The sequence below is a fragment of the Salmo trutta genome, chromosome 19 (assembly GCF_901001165.1).
Source record: "Salmo trutta chromosome 19, fSalTru1.1, whole genome shotgun sequence".
Taxonomy (NCBI): Eukaryota; Metazoa; Chordata; class Actinopteri; order Salmoniformes; family Salmonidae; genus Salmo; species Salmo trutta.
In genome coordinates this window covers 26373003-26392888 of record NC_042975.1, presented here as the reverse complement: position 1 = coordinate 26392888, position 19886 = coordinate 26373003, and the positions used below count along the sequence as shown (strand labels likewise).

At 40.9% G+C, this 19886-nt stretch overlaps 2 protein-coding genes across 4 annotated transcripts in view; one reads left to right on the top strand and one right to left on the bottom strand.

Annotated features, from left to right (window-relative positions):
* Positions 1-233: 233 nt before the first annotated feature.
* Positions 234-14519, top strand: LOC115154243 (derlin-2-like). Its single transcript, XM_029700266.1, has 7 exons — positions 234-371; positions 5251-5316; positions 5460-5533; positions 5759-5852; positions 6268-6463; positions 6846-6936; positions 13853-14519. Exons 1-7 carry the CDS (start codon positions 279-281, stop codon positions 13956-13958), a joined length of 720 nt encoding a protein of 239 aa, XP_029556126.1. The 5' UTR covers positions 234-278; the 3' UTR covers positions 13959-14519.
* Positions 14496-19886, bottom strand: part of LOC115154242 (uncharacterized) — a 19243-nt gene continuing 13852 nt past the window's right edge. For 2 of the 3 annotated variants that reach the window (XM_029700263.1, XM_029700262.1), the window contains exons 2-8: positions 18389-18512; positions 16710-16767; positions 16359-16471; positions 16016-16165; positions 15832-15889; positions 15509-15591; positions 14496-15329 (exon numbers count right to left, since the gene is read on the bottom strand). In XM_029700263.1, the coding sequence (XP_029556123.1) occupies positions 15133-15329; positions 15509-15591; positions 15832-15889; positions 16016-16165; positions 16359-16471; positions 16710-16767; positions 18389-18497 (768 nt within the window). In that variant the 5' untranslated portion in view covers positions 18498-18512 and the 3' untranslated portion in view covers positions 14496-15132. The remainder of the gene's footprint in view (positions 15330-15508; positions 15592-15831; positions 15890-16015; positions 16166-16358; positions 16472-16709; positions 16768-18388; positions 18513-19886) is intronic. The other variant, XM_029700265.1, reaches the window with a different exon arrangement.

Here is a 19886-nt window from a genome sequence, read left to right as displayed (position 1 = left end):
ACAACAACGAACTTCTTGATGGACGAAAAATACATGAAAGAAAAGGCGGTCCCATGTAGACAAAATCTCACCCCCCCTTCATCCTATTCGCTGTAGAGACATACACGGACCAATCAAGTATTGCCATTGTTTGGTTACCATGTGATTGAAAGGTTTGTGGTTCGCTCAAACAAAATAAACAAACCAATGACAAATAACAAAAACTCACAGAAACTCCCCTTTATCAAACCCTGTGATGACGTGTCAAGAAAGTGCCGGAAGCGTTCAGTTGTGCCAAAATGGCTTATCAGACTGTTCAGCAGGAATATTTACAGATTCCTTTTGTGACTCGGGCGTACACAACGGCATGTGTCCTGACTACCGCTGCTGTGGTAAGATATTTTAATTTAATCTGAAACATGTTCTTGTCGGCAATGTAGATGGGGTAAAGGCTTGGCCGTGGATGCCAGTCTGCTAAGGTTAGCTAGTAGCTAACGCCGTCTCGTTGGCAAAACACTAGGAACCAAACGGGGAGGGACCTACCTGGATTTGTCCAATAGAAACTCTAGTTTTCGTTGCGAAACGAAAAGTTTGACACCTGCTTGGACTAATGATTACATCCCAACAGTGTACGTCAATTAGCTACTGTAGACAGCTGGGTTAGTGTCGCCAAATAAACGTTCTTGTTTGGACTGTAGTTGTGCTGTCACCGACCTTGATAGAATTGATCAAATTTGCAAGGGTCAGTAACTAACGCAGGTCGCCAACCTTTTTCTAGCATGAATTCTACTTTTAAAAAATGAAACACGTCGTGAGCTACTCCTTTTATTTTCTATATTTCAAATAGGCATATTGTTCTCTTCTCTCCCCTGCAACTCTTCAGGTCTTCAGTGTACAAGAGAAAGGAGTGCACTGTTTGTCAATATACCTGGTAAAATAATGTTTAATGAAACAAATATAATGGGGGCCCTAAAATCTGTAATTGTTTTCCCCCCATTGTTTTATATTTTCCCAAATTGTTTTCTCAGTTGTATTTTTCCTGTTTTTTTTTATTTTGGGGGGGAGTTTTCACTCTCAAAATTAGAATTGTTCATAGTGAAACAATATTTGATATTCTGAGTCGATTTCAATGCTTAACTTTTTTCTTGGGGGGGGGGGGGGGGGGTCTGGAAGAAAATGAGCACATTTTTAAGAGTAATTACTCTTTAATTGCACATCTTGTGTGCTTTCAAATGTGCCAGTCTAGTGATGGTACTGCTTCTGCACATTTCATGGCAAAGTTTGCAAATAATATATACAAATTATATAATTACTCATCATAGACTAATGCCAGGTAAGCCTACTTTGCAGTTAACATTCAATTGAGAAGGTTTTTGGGAAAGTATTTCTGTCATCCCACCAGATTCTTATCCCGACCCGACAACTTGCTTCTAGTGATGTACATTCCTAGTCTTTTGTGAGGTGGTTCATTTGGCTCTGTTCACATAAAGGAAACCTTCATTTGGCTCTCAAACGGCTTAGTTCAGTAAAGCTTAGAAGTTATTTTGATTTAACCGTTAGTTAACTAGGAAAGTCAGTTAAGAATAAATTCTTATTTACAATGACAGCCTGCCCCGGCCAATCCCGGACGACGCTGGGCCAATTTTGCACCATCCTATGGGACTCCTAGTCAAAGCCAGACGTGATACAGGCTGGATTCGAACCAGGGACTGTAGTGACGCCTCTTCCTGGGGCGGCGCACAATTGGCCCAGCGTCGTCCGGGTTAGGGGAGGGTTTGGCCGGCAGGGATGTCCTTGTCCCATTGCGCACTAGCGACTCCTGTGGCGGGCCGAGTGCAGTGCATCTGACATGGTCGCCAGGTGTACGGTGTTTCCTCCAACACATTGTTGCGGCTGGCTTCCGGGTTAAGTGGGCATTGTGTCAAGAAGCAGTGCGACTTGTCTGGGTTGTGTTTCGGAGGACGCACGGCTCTCAGCCTTCGCCTCTCCCGAGTCTGCACGGGAGTTGCAGCGATGGGACAAGACTAACTACCAATTGGATACCACGAAAATGGGTCAAAAAATATTTATTTTACAGCCTTGAGTCTTCTTGGGTATGACGTTACAAGCTTGGCACACCTGTATTTGGGGAGTTTCCCCCACTCTTCTCTGCAGATCCTCTTAAGGTTGGATGGGAAGCGTCGTTGCACAGCTATCTTCAGGTCTCTCCAGAGATATTAGATCGGGTTCAAGTCCGAGCTCTGGCTGGGCCAGTCAAGGACATTCAGAGACTGGTCCTGAAGCCACTCCTGCATTGTCCTGGCTGTGTGATTATGGTCGTTGTCCTGTTGGAAAATGAACCTTCGCTCCGGTCTGAACCTGCTCAAGTGCGCTCAGGAACTTTCATCAAGGATCTCTCTGTACTTTGCTCCGTTCATCTTTTCCTTGATCCTGACTAGTCTCCCAGTTCCTGCCGCTGAAAAATATCCCCACAGCATGATGCTGCCACCACCATGCTTCACTGTAGGGATAGTGCCAGGTTTCCTCCAGATGTGACGCGTGGCATTCAGGCCAAAGAGTTTAATCTTGGTTTCATCAGATAATCCTTTTTCTCCTGGTCTGAGAGTCCTTTAGGTGCATTTTGGCAAGCTCCAAGCGGGCTGTCATGTGCCTTTTACTGAGGTGTGGCTTCGGTCGGGCCACTCTACCATAAAGGCCTGATTTGGTGGAGTGCTGCAGAGATGGTTGTCCTTCTGGAAGGTTCTCTGATCTCCACAGAGGAACTCTGGTGCTCTGTCAGTGACCATTGGGTTCTTGGTCACCTCCCTGACCAGGGCCCTTCTCCCCCGATTGCTCAGTTTGGCCGGGCGGCCAGCTCTAGGACGAGTCTCGGTGGTTCCAAACTTCTTCCACTTCAGAATGATGGAGGCCACTGTGTTCTTGGGGACCTTCAATGCTGCAGACATTTTTTGGTACCCTTTCCCAGATCTGTGCATCGACACAATCCTGTCTCTGAGCTCTACGGGCAATTCCTTCAACCTCATGGCTTGGTTTTTGCTCTGAGATGCACTGTCAACCGTGGGACCTTTTTGTATAGACAGGTGAGTGCCTTTCCAAATCATGTCCAATCAATTGAATTTACCACAGGTGGACTCCAATCAAGTTGTAGAAACATCAAGGATGATCATTGGAAACGGGATGCACCTGAGCTCAATTTTGATTTGTCATTATGGGGTATTGTGTGTAGAATTGGATTTTTATTTATTTAATTCATTTTAGAATAAGGCTGTAACATGACTGTGGGGAAGGGGTCTGAATATTTCTGAATGCACTGAAGGTCCATTATCTTTTCTACATACTTTATAGCTGGTTTAAGTTAACACTGAAAGCGTTTTTCCATCCCCAAAATGCATTAACATAATTGTAAAAAAAAGATGCATTGTTTAGCCCGCCCAAGGATTTCAGTGGTAGAAAAATCTCTGTTATTGCCTACCTTTTACCTAACTACCATTTTGTACGCCAGATATGTGTTAATTGTGCGTTACATGAAAGGTCTATACAAGGGCCCAATAAAATCTTTAAATATTTTGCCTGATTCAGTTTTTGCTCTCAATCACTTTTTTAATAGAATATCCAATTTAGTTTAGTCCACAACACTGCTTAAACCATGTCGGGAGGCCACTTTTGAAGTTTGGGGAAAATAAAATTAATTGAATTTTGGGTGTAGTTACCCTTTCAAATGAGCTGCAATGGGGTCAAAGCGCCATCATGGTTAGATTAAGACACTGCGGAGCTGGCGCAAGATATGGGTTTGAAAGTTTCATTGAACATCAATTAAGCTGATTGGCTAACACTGCCATTCCAAAATGGCTGCGGTGTCTACTGCTAGCTAGCATGAGGATGAAAAGGGCATTTTTCCAGAAAAACTAGCAGTATTTCAATCTTCTCAATGTATCAGTTTGGATAAAGGTCATTTGGAGTACAGTGGCATATCCCATTGCTGCATTGAGGTACGTTTTCCGCCTGCTCCGCGGCGTCTTAATTTAACCATGATGGCGTTCTGACCCCAGTGCAGCTTAGTATAAACAAACGTAACACAAGAGTTGGAATCTGCTGGCTATTGTAAGTACGAAGTTTGCAAAACAAATGGCTCCTGGATTGATGCAAATCATCATATCATTCAACCAGGTAGGCATAGGCTACTTTGTAGTTAACATTTAATTGAATGTTTTTGGGAAAGCCTTTACATCTCTACCAGAAGGTTATCATAAGCATCATTGCTAACGGCTACACGAAGTGTAGACATACAGTACGCGCACCCCACACACAAACACAGACAAGGGCATTCCTGTGCCGAAAATACGAATCACTGATGCATATCAAGTTTTATTTGTCACATGAGCCGAATTCAACATGAGTATACCTTACCGTGAAATGCTTACTTAAAGCCCTTAAACAATTATGCCATTTTGTTCTTGTCTTATGATTTAACTTGGGCAAGTTAATGCATTTTCTAATAAATTCAATACGTGTAATTGATTTCCTACTAAATTCAAAATTTTATATTGTTGAATTCCGTTTTCATTTTTGGATTCCGTGATTCTGTCCGCGTTCTCTGCTTCAGATTCTATAGGGCCCTATTATACAAAACGCCACCATAGATTTTTAACTACCTTGTTCTTTATTCACGATTCGTTGAAAAAAGTGTCTTAGAAATGTCAGTGTCAGGTGGGTCTACAAAAATCTGAAAATTCAAAGATATTAAATCCATGTTTTGAGAGCTGCCTCTTGAATGTGTGTAGATCTTTGTTTTGGTCGCACTGTGTGGTGCGCTGTCATCTACTCCCTACTGGCAGCTAAAATGACGAGGGAACTCCTCACGCTGTGAAAAACTTGGATTGAATATCTTAGAGTTTTTGTAGAGCCACCTAAAACTTGACAGACTTTTCTAAGATACTTTCTTAGTTCTAGATTCAGTTAAATATTTATCGGCGACAATGGGTTAGTAGAAAAATCTATGGCAGTTTTTGTATAGGGCTTTCCTGTAACGCCAAGTATGGAAACATGGTTAACACATCAGGCGTACAAACTGGTAGCTACTTTTGACCTTAGTTAACCTCAGCATGCTAACCATAAAGTTGCAGTTTATTAACTGCTATTAAAAGGAATGTCAACAATTCCAAGATTGGTGGTTCATGGTTGACTTTACTTAACATTTTCAGACGAGGTGTATAATCAGATAGACCAGGTGAACTACTGATTGAATGATGCTTTCTTTGCTCCCACCCTCAGCAATTAGAACTCATCACACCTTTCCAACTATACTTCAACCCTGATTTGATACTAAGGAATTATCAGGTGAGTACATCTGCCGTTTAGCTACTGTATCAGGTATGAAAAACTATTTGGAGTTTTTAATCTTACGCATTTTGGGTAAATGTAACAGGTTTTTAAAAAAACTGAGATGCAAGGTTGACTGCTTTCTCTGTTCTGTCTTGTAGGTATGGAGACTCATAACCAACTTTTTATTTTTCGGTCCAGTTGGCTTCAACTTCCTTTTCAATATGATTTTTTTGTATCCTTTTTCCGCTGCACGTCTTGCTCTGAGTTTACTTGTGAAATTGATCTTTGCATATTTTTTTTTTCTTCCCCTTTGATTGGAAGCACTATGCTACTCATAAAATGCTTGTCTTGAACAAGACTAGCCATGTTTCATTCATTTGTAATCATGATGTATCTGTCTAATTATAGGCTGTGTTTGCTTTGCACTTGCCAGATTTCCTTAACCGTTGGCTTCCAGGTACCGATACTGTCGTATGCTCGAGGAGGGCTCTTTCAGGGGCCGCACCGCTGACTTTGTCTTTATGTTCCTCTTTGGTGGCCTTTTGATGACTGTATCCTTGTTCTACTGTCATGGTCTTAGTTAATACTGCAAGAGTCAAGACATGTTCAATACCACAGACTTTATGTATTTGTCACATTCTTAGCAGGCTTCTGATTGAGCTCTTACTAGGGCCTACTGTTGTACAATGCTGTATATGGGTACATAAAACAAAAATGTTATCTACAGGTGCCCTTATGAGAAGCTCTTGAGAAACAGTCACACACCTTTCCCCCTGATTTCCTTTCAGCTGTGTTTAGGCTAGTTGTCTTAATGATAATTAACTGGTTGGCTGCAGTTAATAGCAGCATAACCTAAGTAAAGAGGTAATCAACTAAAATAATTCTGACTGTGGTTATGGACTGCAAAACACCCACTGTATGCCAATTCAATCCACCAATAACTTTTTTCCCTCAGTAAGCACATAGATATTTGGCACCTTTGTGAGTCTGGTGTTCTTGGGCCAAGCCTTCACCATCATGCTGGTGTACGTGTGGAGCAGGCGCAACCCCAACGTTCGCATGAACTTCTTTGGTCTGCTGAACTTTCAGGCGCCCTTTCTCCCGTGGGTGCTCATGGGATTCTCTCTGCTGCTGGGGAACTCCATCATTGTGGATTTACTAGGTACCAGTCACCCTAACCACCATGAATAATTTCTGTAATGCATCAATGTTATTAATGGCTTTAAGCTCCAAAAGGGCATTGCCTTATTGAGGAGTGGGACCGGTACGATACCAGTATTGCGATACTCGTAAGTATCGTGGCAAGGAAAAAAAACACAAAGTGGATTTAACTCCTTCAGGAAAACAGCCCTAATGTTGTCATCCAGAGTCACATTTATTTATTTCCCAAGCTATAGCACACTATTTTACATACAGCAGTTTTTTAAAGCACCAAAGAGTTTGATTTGCTTTGTGTTTTCATTTTTGCCATGGAAAGAATATTGCGATACTGATGTCGTCACATCCCTAGTGAATTAACTGGTCAATTTACTCCCTTCCCTAAGGTATCGCTGTGGGTCATGTCTACTTCTTTCTGGAGGATGTATTCCCAAACCAGCCAGGTGGAGGCAGATGGCTCAAGACTCCTTTTTTTCTGTAAGTTTGGCCATTTATTAGTTTGAAATGGTTCTAGTTCAGTCCAGGAATTAATGTATTATTGTCTTACGATTGAAACTGCAGTTTTTAGGCCATGAGTCTGCTGAGAGATGGTAATGTTGCTGGAGAGACAGGGGGCATGTTATAATAAGCAATGTTATAATAACCAATGTTTTGGCATGGTCTTCTCAAGGTAAGCTGTCCTTGGAAAAGGCCATAAAAAATGGTTTGTTGATTGGTATGATGATTCTAGAAAAGGAAAGGCACATCAATAGCTAAAAGTAGAAATATACCATTCTTTTATCAGATCAGCAATAGCAATGGGGGAAAAAAATTGATAGGTACATGTCGCAATATTATTTTGGACGATATTATATTGATACTTTCACTCCAAGTATTGATTTTTAATAAATCTTATTTTTAAATGGTGAGCCAACATGTTTTCAGCCCTTTTATTTCCATGACTGATCAAAACTAATTTCTCATGCTCTCTCTGCAGCAGACATGGTGAGCAAAATGTTTGGAATTTCAAAACACAACAAAATCACAGTATAGAATCGTAATACAAATCGTATCGGCACCTAAGTATCGTGATAATATCGTATCGTGATAATATCGTATCGTGATAATATCGTATCGTGAGGTCCCTGGCAATTCCCAGCCCTAATGAGCAACATACGGTGCATTTGGAAAGTATTCAGACCCTTTGACTTTTTTCCACATTTTGTTATGTTACAGCCTTATTCTAAAATTGATTAAATTGTTTCACTTCCTCATCAATCTACACACAATACTCTATAATGACAAAGCAAAAACAGGTTTTTAGAAACTGAAATATATCACATTTACTTAAGTATTCAAACCCTTTACTCAGTACTTTGTTGAAGCGTCTTTGACAGTGATTACAGCTTTGAGTCTCTTTGGGTATGACACTACAAGCTTGACACACCTGTATTTGTGGAGTGTCTCCCATTCTTCTCTGCAGATCCTCTCAAGCTCTGTCAGGTTGGATGTGGAGCATTGCTGCACAGCTATTTTCGGGTCTCTCCAGAGATGTTCGATCGGGTTCAAGTCCGGGCTCTGGCTGGGCCACTCAATGACATTCACACTTCTCCCAAAGCCACTCCTGCATTGTCCTGTTGGAAGGTGAACCTTCATCTCAGTCTGAGAACCTGCCCCAGAGTGCTCAGGACTTCATCAAGGCTTTCTCAGTACTTTGCTCTGTTCTTTTCCTCAAGCCTGACTGCTTCACCGTAGGGATGGTACCAGGTTTCCTCCAGACGTGACGCTTGGCTTTCAGGCCAAAAAGTTCAATCTTGGTTTCATCAGACTAGAGAATCTTGTTTCTCGTTGTCTGAGAGTCCTTTAGGTGCCTTTTTGCAAACTCCAAATGGGCTGTCATATGCCTTTTACTGAAGAGTGGCTTCTGTCAGGCCACTCTACCATAAAGGCCTGATTGGTGGAGTGCTGCAGAGATGATTGTCCTGGAAGGTTCTCTGATCTCTACAGAGGAACTCTGGTGCTCTGTCAGTGACCATTGGGTTCTTGGTCACCTCCCTGACCAGGGCCCTTCTCCACCGATTGCTCAGTTTGGCTGGGTGGCCAACTCTAGGGTGAGTCTTGGTGGTTCCAAACTTCTTCCATTTCAGAATGATGGAGGCCACTGTGTTCTTGGGGACCTTCAATGCTGCAGACATTTTTTGGTACCCTTTCCCAGATCTGTGCCTCGACACAATCCTGTCTCTGAGCTCTACGGACAATTCCTTCGACCTCATGGCTTGGTTTTTGCTCTGAGATGCACTGTCAACTGTGGGACATTTTTATATAGACAGGTGAGTGCCTTTTTATAAATCATGTCCAATCAATTGAATTTACCACAGGTGGACTCCAAGTTGTAGAAACATCAAGGATGATCAATGGAAACGGGATGCACCTCGGCTCAATTTCGAGTCTCATAGCAAAGGGTCTGAATACTTATGCAACTTATGTGACTTGTTAAGCAACATTTTACTCCTGTTTTAGGCTTGCCATACATAAGGGTTGAATACTTATTGAATCAAGACATTTCAGCTTTTATTTTGGATAAATTAGCAAACATGTCTAAACTTCATATCTATGGGGTATTTTGTCTAGAATTATGTATTTAATCAATTTTAGAATAAGTCTAACATAAAAAAAAGTGGAAAAAGTCAAGGGGTCTGAATTCTTTCTGAATGCACAGTGCATTCGAAAGTATTCAGAACCCTTGACTTTTTCCACATTTTGTCACAGCCTGAATTTAAAATGGATGAAATGGAGATTTTGTGGCATTGTGTTTTTAGAAATGTTTACAAATTAATAAAAAATGAAAAGCTGTAATGTCTTGACTCAATAAGTATTCAACCCTTTTGTTATGGCAAGTTGTCACAAGTTGCATGGACTCACCGTGTGCAATAATGGTGTTTAACATGATTTGTAAATGAGTACCCCATCTCTGTACCCCACACATCAAATAAAATGTTATTTGTCACATGTTCCGAACACAACTTACTGTGAAATGCTTACTTACAAGCCCTTAACCAACAATGTAGTTCAAGAAAGAGTTGAGAAAAGAGTTCCTAAATAAACAAACAAAAATTAACACAATTACAAGGCTATATACAGGGGGTACTGGTACCAAATCAATGTGAGGGGGTACAGGTTAGTCAAGTTATTTTGTACATATAGGTAGGGGTAAAGTGACTATGCATAGATAATAAACAGCGAGTAGCAGCTGTGTAAAAACAAAGGGAGGGAGGACATGTTAATGTAAATAGTCCGGGTGGCCATTTGATTAATTGTTCAGCAGTCTTATGGCTTGGGAGTATCAAATGTATTTCTATAGCCCTTCTTACATCAGCTGATATCTCAAAGTGCTGTACAGAAACCCAGCCTAAAACCCCAAACAGCAAGTAATGCAGGTGTAGAAGCACGGTGGCTAGGAAAAACTCCCTAGAAAGGCCAAAACCTAGAGAGGAACCAGGCTATGATGGGTGGCCAGTCCTCTTATGGCTGTGCCGGGTGGAGATTATAACAGAACATGGCCCAAATGTTCATAAATGACCAGCATGATCAAATAATAATAATCACAGTAGTTGTTGAGGGTGCAACAAGTCAGCACCTCAAGAGTAAATGTCAGTTGTCTTTTCATAGCCAATCATTGAGAGTATCTCTACTGCTATCTCTAGAGAGTTGAAAACAGCAGGTCTGGGGGGGGGGGACAGGTAGTACGTCCGGTGAACAGGTCAGGGTTCCATAGCCGCAGGCAGAACAGTTGAAACTGGAGCAGAAGCACGGCGAGGTAGAGAGAGAGGTAGAGAGAGAGGTAGAGAGAGAGGTAGAGAGAGAGGTAGAGAGAGAGGTAGAGAGAGAGGTAGAGAGAGAGGTAGAGAGAGAGGTAGAGAGAGAGGTAGAGAGAGAGAGAGAGAGAGACTTAAATCCACACCAGATATAACAGACTGACCCTAGCCCCCCAACACAAACTACTGCAGCATAAATACTGGAGGCTGAGACACTGTGGCCCCATCTGATGATACCCCCGGACAGGGCCAAACAGGCAGGATATAACCCCACCCACTTTGCCAAGTGTAGAAGCTGTTGAGGAGCCTTTTGGTCCTAGACTTGGCACTCTGGTACCGCTTGCCGTGCGATAGCATAGAGAACAGTCTATGACTTGGGTAACTGGAGTCTTTGACAATTTTTTTGGGGGGGCCTTCCTCTGACACTGCCTAGTATATTGGTCCCGGATAGTAGGAATCTTGGCCCCAGTGATGTACTGGGCCATACGCACTACCCTCTGTAGCGCCTTACGGTCAGATGCTGAGCAGTTGCCATACCAGGTGGTGCTGCAACCGGTCAGGATGCTCTCGTTGGTACAGCTAGGTGTAGAACCTTTTGAGGATCTGGGGACCCATGCCAAATCTCCTGAGGGTGGAAAAGGTGTTGTCGTGTCCTCTTCATGACTGTCTTGTTGTGTTTGGACCATGATAGTTTGGTGATGTGGACACCAAGGAACTTAACTCTAGACCCGCTCCACTACAGCCCCGACGATGTTAATGGTGTTCATGGGGGCCTGTTCGGCCCACCTTTTCCTGTAGTCCACGATCAGCTCCCTTTGTCTTGCTCACATTGAGGGAGAGGTTGTTGTCCTGGCAGTGTCTCTGATGACCTCCCTGTAGGCTGTCTCATTGTTGATCAGGCCTACCACTGTTGTCGTAAGCAAACTTAATGATGGTGTTGGAGTCGTGCTTGGCCACGCAGTCGTGGGTGAACAAGGAGTACAGGAGGGGACTAAGCACACACCCCTGAGGGGGACCCAATGTTGAGGATCAGCCTAGCAGATGTGTTGTTGCCTACCCTTACCACCTGGGGGCGGCCCGTCCGGAGTCCAGGATCCAGTTGCAGAGGGAGGTGTTTAGTCCCAGGATCCTTAGCTTAGTGATGAGCTTTGAGGGTACTATGTTGTTCAACGCTGAGCTGTAGTCAATGAATAGCATTCTCACATAGGTGTTCCTTTTGTCCAGGTGGGAAAGGGCAGTGTGGAGTGTTGACCTGTTTAAAGGTCTTACTCATGTCGGCTACGGAGAGCGTGATCACACAAACCAACTCTCTTACCACCCATACATTTATTCCAGGGTCGCTCCATCACCTCGGCTATTTTACACCTAGGCCTATATAAATAGGAGCAAGAATTTAAAAAGTAGCTTCTATAGAAACCTTTCTCTTGCTTAGAAGTGCTTCTGTAAATTGTAATCACTTTATCCCAGTGTCAACCAGCCTGCCACACACTAGAGACAACCCTGTGACAATACCTAATCCATCCATTTTCCATTGTGTGTCAGAAGAATAATCATCCTTTTACATTTTTTATATTGATGTATTTTTTTTTTTATGTAAAAGGCTAATAACACCAATTATTTTAATCATATAGGCCTGTTCCAATAGAGAACCTAGGCAGGTATTTAATTATATAATTGTTTATCCTAGCCCCATAATAAATCTATTTATTAAGTTTTATCTTAAGGTAATCGTTCCGATTCACATCGGCGAACAAGGGCCGCACTCTATAACAGCTTTTAAGTCATAATATACCCGACCTCTACAATTAGGCTATCATATTAAACAAAAAAAACAACCTTGGTATTTCTAATGTACAATCTTCAAATTAAATAAAGAAAAAATCATTAAAAAAAAGATCAGCCTTCCCCCAAAACAAAACCTGATATTACGTCCATATGGTCCAAAGTTCCATATTGCCTAAGTAGAAAAAGGATAAGTTCATCATACCCATTCTGCATAACCATAAGACCAAACGGCATGAATATAAAATTAAAAAGTTAATGCAACAACAACAAAAATAAGAACAAAACAATGTTTTTGTAAAAAAAACTAATTCATCCATATTTGTAGTGCGGTGCAAATATATATATATATTGGGGATATTACTTCAACAGGAGGTAGCTATCACTCACAGCCACGTTGTAATCTGAGTCCTTGAACATTTGGTTGTTTACATATCATTTATCAACCGCTAGACGAACGTTCTGTTTCTCTGCTCGGAGCCTTTTGAAAGTGGGGTACAGGGCACGTCGTCTCCACTATTTCATGAGGAAATTGTTCATAAATAGAGAATGGGGTGTTCAATTCCCAACCCTGTTGTAACAAGGAAATGTTCATTTTGTAGTGGGTTAGCATAACTACGATCGGACGGGGCCTTCCCTCTGCTCTGCCACCGAAACGATGAGCTCTTTGGAAAATCAATTGTTTCCACCTGTTCGTCTGACATCTTGAGATTACATTTCATGAACACCTTGACTTTTTCCCTCTGTTGACTGATAGTTTTTGTTCTCCTTTATTCCCATGTATAACAATGTTATTTTTCATAATTACGCACTTTAGATAAAGTAATTCGGCTTTCATTGTTTTATCATCATACCGTAGCCTCTCTGAAGTGTCTTTAAGGGAGTCCACGGTAGTTTTCAATATCTTATTTTCCACTCATATTTCTCCCATTTTATTACTGTAATCCATTCCTGTTTTTAAGGCCTCAACCTCCCCCAGTAGCCCAGGAAATAGATCCAGTTTTTGAACTGCTCGCTCATGCTTGTAAGCAATGCTCTATCTACTGGAGACGTAGTTATGAAAAGGTCCCCCTCCAATGTTAAATGAAGAATTTTAGACGGCGGCTTCCCTCCGGTTTCGCTCGCAGAACTCGAGGAAAGGTCTTCCCATGTTCGCTTCGATGTATCCGTTTCTTTTTCGAGCAAATCAAAATTCTGGCCAATAAATGGTTCCAGATTCTCTATATTATCCAGAATGTTTGTTTCGTAGTTATCAGCTAATCCTCTTTTTTTTGTGATTAATTCATGGGACAAGCTGTACTTGTCCCCGTCATCAACACCTGTTTTAGTACTTAAGCTTCCCCTCCTACCCGATAGTCTCCAGTTTTCCATCTAACTAAAGGCAATTTTAAGGTATAGTTTCACCAGGTCATCTAATTTGGCAATTCAACGGTGGCGCGCACAACAACTGGGAAACATGCACTTAAATCCCATACATTAATCTGGAAATATAACCAACTTTATTCTCAATGTATTTTGTTTATTCTCAAAATATTGCCACTTTATTCACTAAATGTTATTTACTTTTCTCGAAATATTGCCACTTTTTTTTAAAGTACTATCATGCAAAAAATAATAATCCAAGTACCACCACCCATGCTGTTTACAATTCAAGCCATTGTAATCTCACTTTGTTATGCAATAAAATTTGGAAAAAGTCAAGGGGTGTGAATACTTTCTGAAGGCACTGTATTATTAAAAGTATCTTAAGCATATTGTACCTCGTTTTGGTTTGTGTGTATATATAACCTGTCTCTGTTATTTTGTCTCTACCACAGTAAAATGCTGTTTGACACTCCAGAAGAAGATGCCAACTACAACCCCCTTCCCGAGGAGCGTCCAGGGGGGTTCGCCTGGGGAGAGGGTCAGCGCCTCGGGGGTTAACCTAGCCCCCCACCACAGGATCACTTTATAATGGACATTCCCTCAGCGAGACAGAGGGACAAACTTGGTCTTTTTTTCTTGACTTATTTCTGTAGTTCTGGATGGAGAACGCCAATATCCAACCAGAGCTTGTCTGAGATTGGTGTGTGGCTTACATCTCCCTCAAACTATTCTATAAGCCAGACTGTCACTTTAAGACCACATGAGGACGTAACAACAGCAAGGGACTTTTGATGGGAAACCTTTGGCTGTGTTGATGTTTGGCTTTATCTCTGGGGGAATATTGTCAATATGGGAAACGGAGGCAAAAATCTGAATGAATTCAGATCTTGAGTGTTTTTTCCATTTTACTTTAAAAAAAATATATATATATTAACGTGTGGCAAATGTAGATATTGTTGGATATATTTTCTTTGTCAGTTTTTTGTAAGACGTTCCATAGTTGATTTATTTCATTAATGTGATTTCAGTCCCAAAAGAGTGCTTGGATGCACTAGGCATCAACAATGTGAACTCTTGCATAACTTACATATTGAATAAAAGCACACATTTTGTTTATTGCAACTGTAGAAACAATTATTACTGGAACTGCAAACAAATCAAACTGCATACGTTACTTACCCTCTTCTGGTAGAAGACATTGCAGTGTATGGAAGGTTTCATAAAACTAGTTCAAAGGGGCAATCTGTAATTGGTACACCCATTTTTGGACTTTCTATACTAATTGATTCTTAAAGAATATAACTTGTAAATCCCTCATGAGCGTAGTTCAACTGTCAGAACCCAAAATATAGATTGTGTACATTTTTATACTCCATGGTGAATATTCATATTGAAACTACACAGCTTCTCTTTTTTTCTATACCTTCCAACTACAGCACAATAAGAGTTTCAGTTACAAAGTATACCCTGAAACACAACTAAATTGTGTTGAATTCTTGGTTGTAAGAAATTACACATTCTAACAAGACATCTTCTTGGTAAATACCAGGCAGCTATACCAGTTGGCAGAGGACTGAAGTAAACCATTACCAAATAAGTTAGTAAACATTAAAGCTGTATCAGCTGAAGATGAGGATAGTCATAGTTGTACAGAACATCTATTTTGGTCTAGCAGGAGTATACATTATGTGCCACCACAGTGTCTTTAAAATAGGCTCTGTTGCCTCTGGCCTTATCCCACATCATCATAGTCCTCCTCACTCTGACAGTCTGCTCCGATGTCATCGTAATCCTCTGAGATGCTGTCACGGTCATGGCACACGTCCTGACACACCACTGTCTCTGTGTGATGGTACGTCGGAGGAGGGGCCTCGTTATCTACTTTCACATTGTAGGGTAGCTCTGCAAGGTTCTCACTGCTTTTGATCTCTGGAAAGCAAAGACACATTATTGACAGTTGAAGCTGCCCAAAAGGTGTTTTCTTACTGTGAGCTTAAAGATTCCTATTGTGAATGTTATACACAACAGCTTTATCCTTGTGTAATATTACTCCCATTGTGTGCTCATGATTGCATTTTAAGGCTCATCCCATGAAACCTGATGCTTACTGGGGTAGGATGTGAGAAACTGTGTCCTGGGTGGTAAAGGAGTCAAATCATCCTTCAGATCTTTGGGATGATATTTGCTGCTCCTGGATAAGGGAGAAACCCAAGAAATTAAGTGTCCACCTTGGAAAATGCTTTTGACAAGCCCCGTCCCCGGACTACTGAAAATCCCTAAAACAAATGGCCCTATATTGATTCAAAGGTTTGAGGGGAATAGAGGACCAAAATGGTGGTTTTGTGTTAATGAATGATGAGTCAACAAAATCACTCTATAAATATCCATTGAAATGTTAAGTTACATCAACTGAATAGTGCAAGACACTTACTGGGCATAAGACTCAGGGATTGTGTGACTTGGCGAATTTGTATTGTATTGTTCAGCACCTTTAAAAAAAGATGATAGTTGTTGAGACAATGTGCACAGACTTTGAAAAAGATAGTTCATATCAAGTGTCTAGTATAGTCTCTGTTGCCTCTGCTCTTATCCCACATCATCATAGTCCTCCTCACTCTGACAGTCTGCTCCGATGTCATCATAGTCCTCTGAAATGCTGTCCTGACACACCACTGTCTCTGTGTGATGGTACGGCGGAGGAGGGGCCTCGTTATCTACTTTCACATTGTAGGGTAGCTCTGCAAGGTTCTCATAGCTTTCGATCTCTGGAAAGCAGACACACACATTGACCGTTGAAGCTGACATTGAACAGGTGCCCAAAAGGTGTTTTCTTACTGTGGGCTTAAAGGTTTCTATTGTGAATGTTATAACACAACAGCTTTATCCTTGTGTAATATTACTCCCATTGTGTGCTCATGATTTAATTTCAAAGCTCATCCCATGAAACCTGATGCTTACCGGGGTAGGATGTGAGAAACTGTGTCCTGGGTGGTAAAGGAGGCAAATCATCCTCCAGATCTTTGGGATGATATTTGCTGCTCCTGGATAAGGGAGAGACCATTGGGAGAAACCTGAGAAATTAGGGGTTCACCTTGAAAATGCTTTTGACAAGCCCCCTCCCCCGGACTACTGAGAATTTCTAAAACAAATGGCCCTATATTGATTTAAAGGTTTGAGGGGAATTGAGGACCAAAAGTGTGGTTTTAATTGTGTTAATTAATGAACAACAAAACAAATCTCTATATAATGTCAATAAAAATGTAGGTTACATATACTTCAGCTGAAAACGGAATAGTGCAAGAGACTTACTGGGCATAAGACTCAGGGATTGTGTGACTTGGCGTATTTCTATTGTATTGTTCGGCAGCTGTAAAAAAGATGATAGTTGTTGAGACAATGCACAGACTTTTAAATAGACTGTTCATATAAGTAGTGATGAAAATGGACCTGAAATTCTAACAATAGTGCATTTAGTGATGTACACTGAACAAAAATATAAACGCAACATGCAACAATTTCAAGATTTTAATGAGTTACAGTTCATTTAAGGAAATCAGTTGATTGCAATAAATTGATTATGCCCTAATCTATGGATTTCACATAACGGGGAATACTGGTATGTATATGTTGGTTACAGATACCTTAAAGAAAAGGTAGTGGCATGGATCAGAAAACCAGTAAGTATCTGGTGTGACCACCATTTGCCTCAAGCAGCATGACACATCTCCTTCACATAGAGTTGATCAGGCTGTTGATTGTGGCCTGAGGAATGTTGTCCCACTCCTCTTCAATGGATGTGTGAAGTTGCTGGATATTGGCGTGAACTGGAACACGCAGTTGTACGTGTCGATCTAGAGCATCCCAAACATGCTCAATGAGTGACATGTCTAGTGAGTATTGATGCCATAGAAGAACTTGGACATTTTCAGCTTCCAGGAATTGTGTACAGATCCTTGCTACATGAGGCTGTGCATTATCATGCTGAAACATGAGTTGATGGCGGTGGATGAATGGCATGACAATGGGCCTCAGGGTCTTATCACGGTATCTCTGCATTCAAATTGCCATTGATAAAATGCAGTTGTGTTCGTTGTCCGTAGCTTATATCTGCCCATACCCTAACCCCACCGCCACCATGGGACACTTTGTTCACAAAGTTGACATCAGCAAACTCCTCACCCACATGATGCCAGACATGCTGTCTGCCATCGGCCTGGTACAGCTGAAACAGGGATTCATCCGTGAAGAGCACACCTCTCCAGCATGCCAGTGGCCATCGAAGGTGAGCATTTGCCCACTGTAGTTGGTTCCGACACCGAACTGCAGTCAGGTCAAAAGCCTGAAGAGGATGACAAGCGCGCAGATGAGCTTCCCTGAGAGGGTTTCTGACAGTGACAGTCAGAAATTCTTAATTTGTGCAAACCCACAATGTCATCAGCTGTCCGGGTGGCTGGTTTCAGACGATCACGCAGGTGAAGAAGCCAGGTGTGGAGGTCCTGGGCTGGTGTGGTTACACATGGTCTGCGGTTGTGAGGCCGTTTGGACGTACTGCCAAATTTTCTAAAATGATGTTGGAGGAGGCTTATTGTAGTGAAATTAACATTAAATTATCGGTAACAGCTCTAGTGGACATTCCTGTAGTCAGCATGCCAATTGCACTCTCCCTCAACTTGAGACATCTGTGGTGGCATTGTGTTGTGTGACAAAACTGCACATTTTAAAGTAGCCTTTTATTGTCCACAGCACAAGGTGCACCTGTGTAATGATCATGCTGTTTAATCAGCTTATTGATATGCCACACCTGTCAGGTGGATGGATTATCTTGGCAAAGGAGAAATGCTGTGTACAACATTTTAGAGAAATAAACTTTTTGTTTGTATGGAACATTTCTGGGATCATTAATTTCAGCTCATGAAAGATGGGACCAACACTTTACATGTTGCATTTATATTTTTGTTCAGTGTAATAGCATCATTGAAAAAACCTACCTTTCTTAGAGATACACTTGTTGATAAAGACAAAGATGAGGCCTATTACCAAGGATACAAAAATCATTCCAAGAACCACCCACAGCAAGAACTCTCGTAAAAGTGCCATTGGTGATCTAGTCCACTGCAAACAAAAGTGCCAAAATATACATGTAAGTAACTGATTATGAACTTGAGATGAATTTGAGGACCTCATGAATTCCATAGAAATGGCTACTTGAAAGATTTTGCAAGGAAAGTAAATGAATTGTGGGCACACATCAACATTGTTCTGCATTTGAACTTTTAAATTCAGTGCTTCTTTATTGGAAACATGAGGAGGACTTTGAACATTTAAGTTTTGTTCTGAATCAACATGGCATGTCACTTCCCCTTTTCTGAGCTAACCAGGTCATGTGGTTATTTTAGACTGCACTGTATATGAGCAGACAATTGTACTACATCGAAGGTGTAAGGCAAAAAGTGAAAAGTTTAGATTTTTACATAATATGTTGTTGTGACATCTCTGATTCTTCAGCTTTTTTGACTGTTAAGCTCAATCCTGAGCACCCTTACATATACACTACCGTTCAAAAGTTTGGGGTCACTTAGAAACGTCCTTGTTTTTGAAAGAAAAGCGTTTTTTCCCCCCATTAAAATAACATAAAATTGATCAGAAATACAGTGTAGACATTGTTAATGTTGTAAATTACTATTGTAACTGAAAACGCCATATTTGTTATGGAATATCTACATAGGCATACAGAGGCCCATTATCAGCAACCATCACTCCTGTGTTCCAATGGCACGTTGTTAACTAATCCAGGGTTATCATTTTAAAAGGCTAATTGATCATTACAAAACCCTTTTGCGTCGTGCCTAAGAACAGTCCTTAGTCGTGGTATATTGGCCATATACCACAATCCTCGGGCCTTATTGCTTAATTATATAATTGACAAATAATTGACATATCATTTACATATAATACTAAATTGACATTTTAACTATAATGAATGTTAAGTTTTAAAATGTCTCATTAACTGTGTTTGCCACAGACACAGCTGGTAAATGGTACTTATCTCTGTGACCAGAGCTTGATATAAATTACCTCAGTTTATCAGACAACATCCTTTCACAGCTGCATATGTTTTTACAGAACAATGTGTCTAAATAACTTTTGGCAATATCATTTTTTATACACAATCTAAAGATGTTGCAGAGTAGGCTATTGTTAAATTTGTATGTATTTATTATACTTTAACAGTAGATCTCAGCATACATGATAAATTACTCCTTTATTATCTTAATATAAACTACCATCACCAACAGTAATTATCATACAAAACAAACCTCAGCTAGCGTCTATAGGTTATTCTTATGTAATTTCAGTTATTTTATTAACACTATAATCAAACAATAACAATATCACCTATTGTATTCATTTTACAATAATTTGGTCAGCACAGTTTTATAGTACACTAGAATAAAATATTTTGATAACAAAGAAGCATTTTCTTGT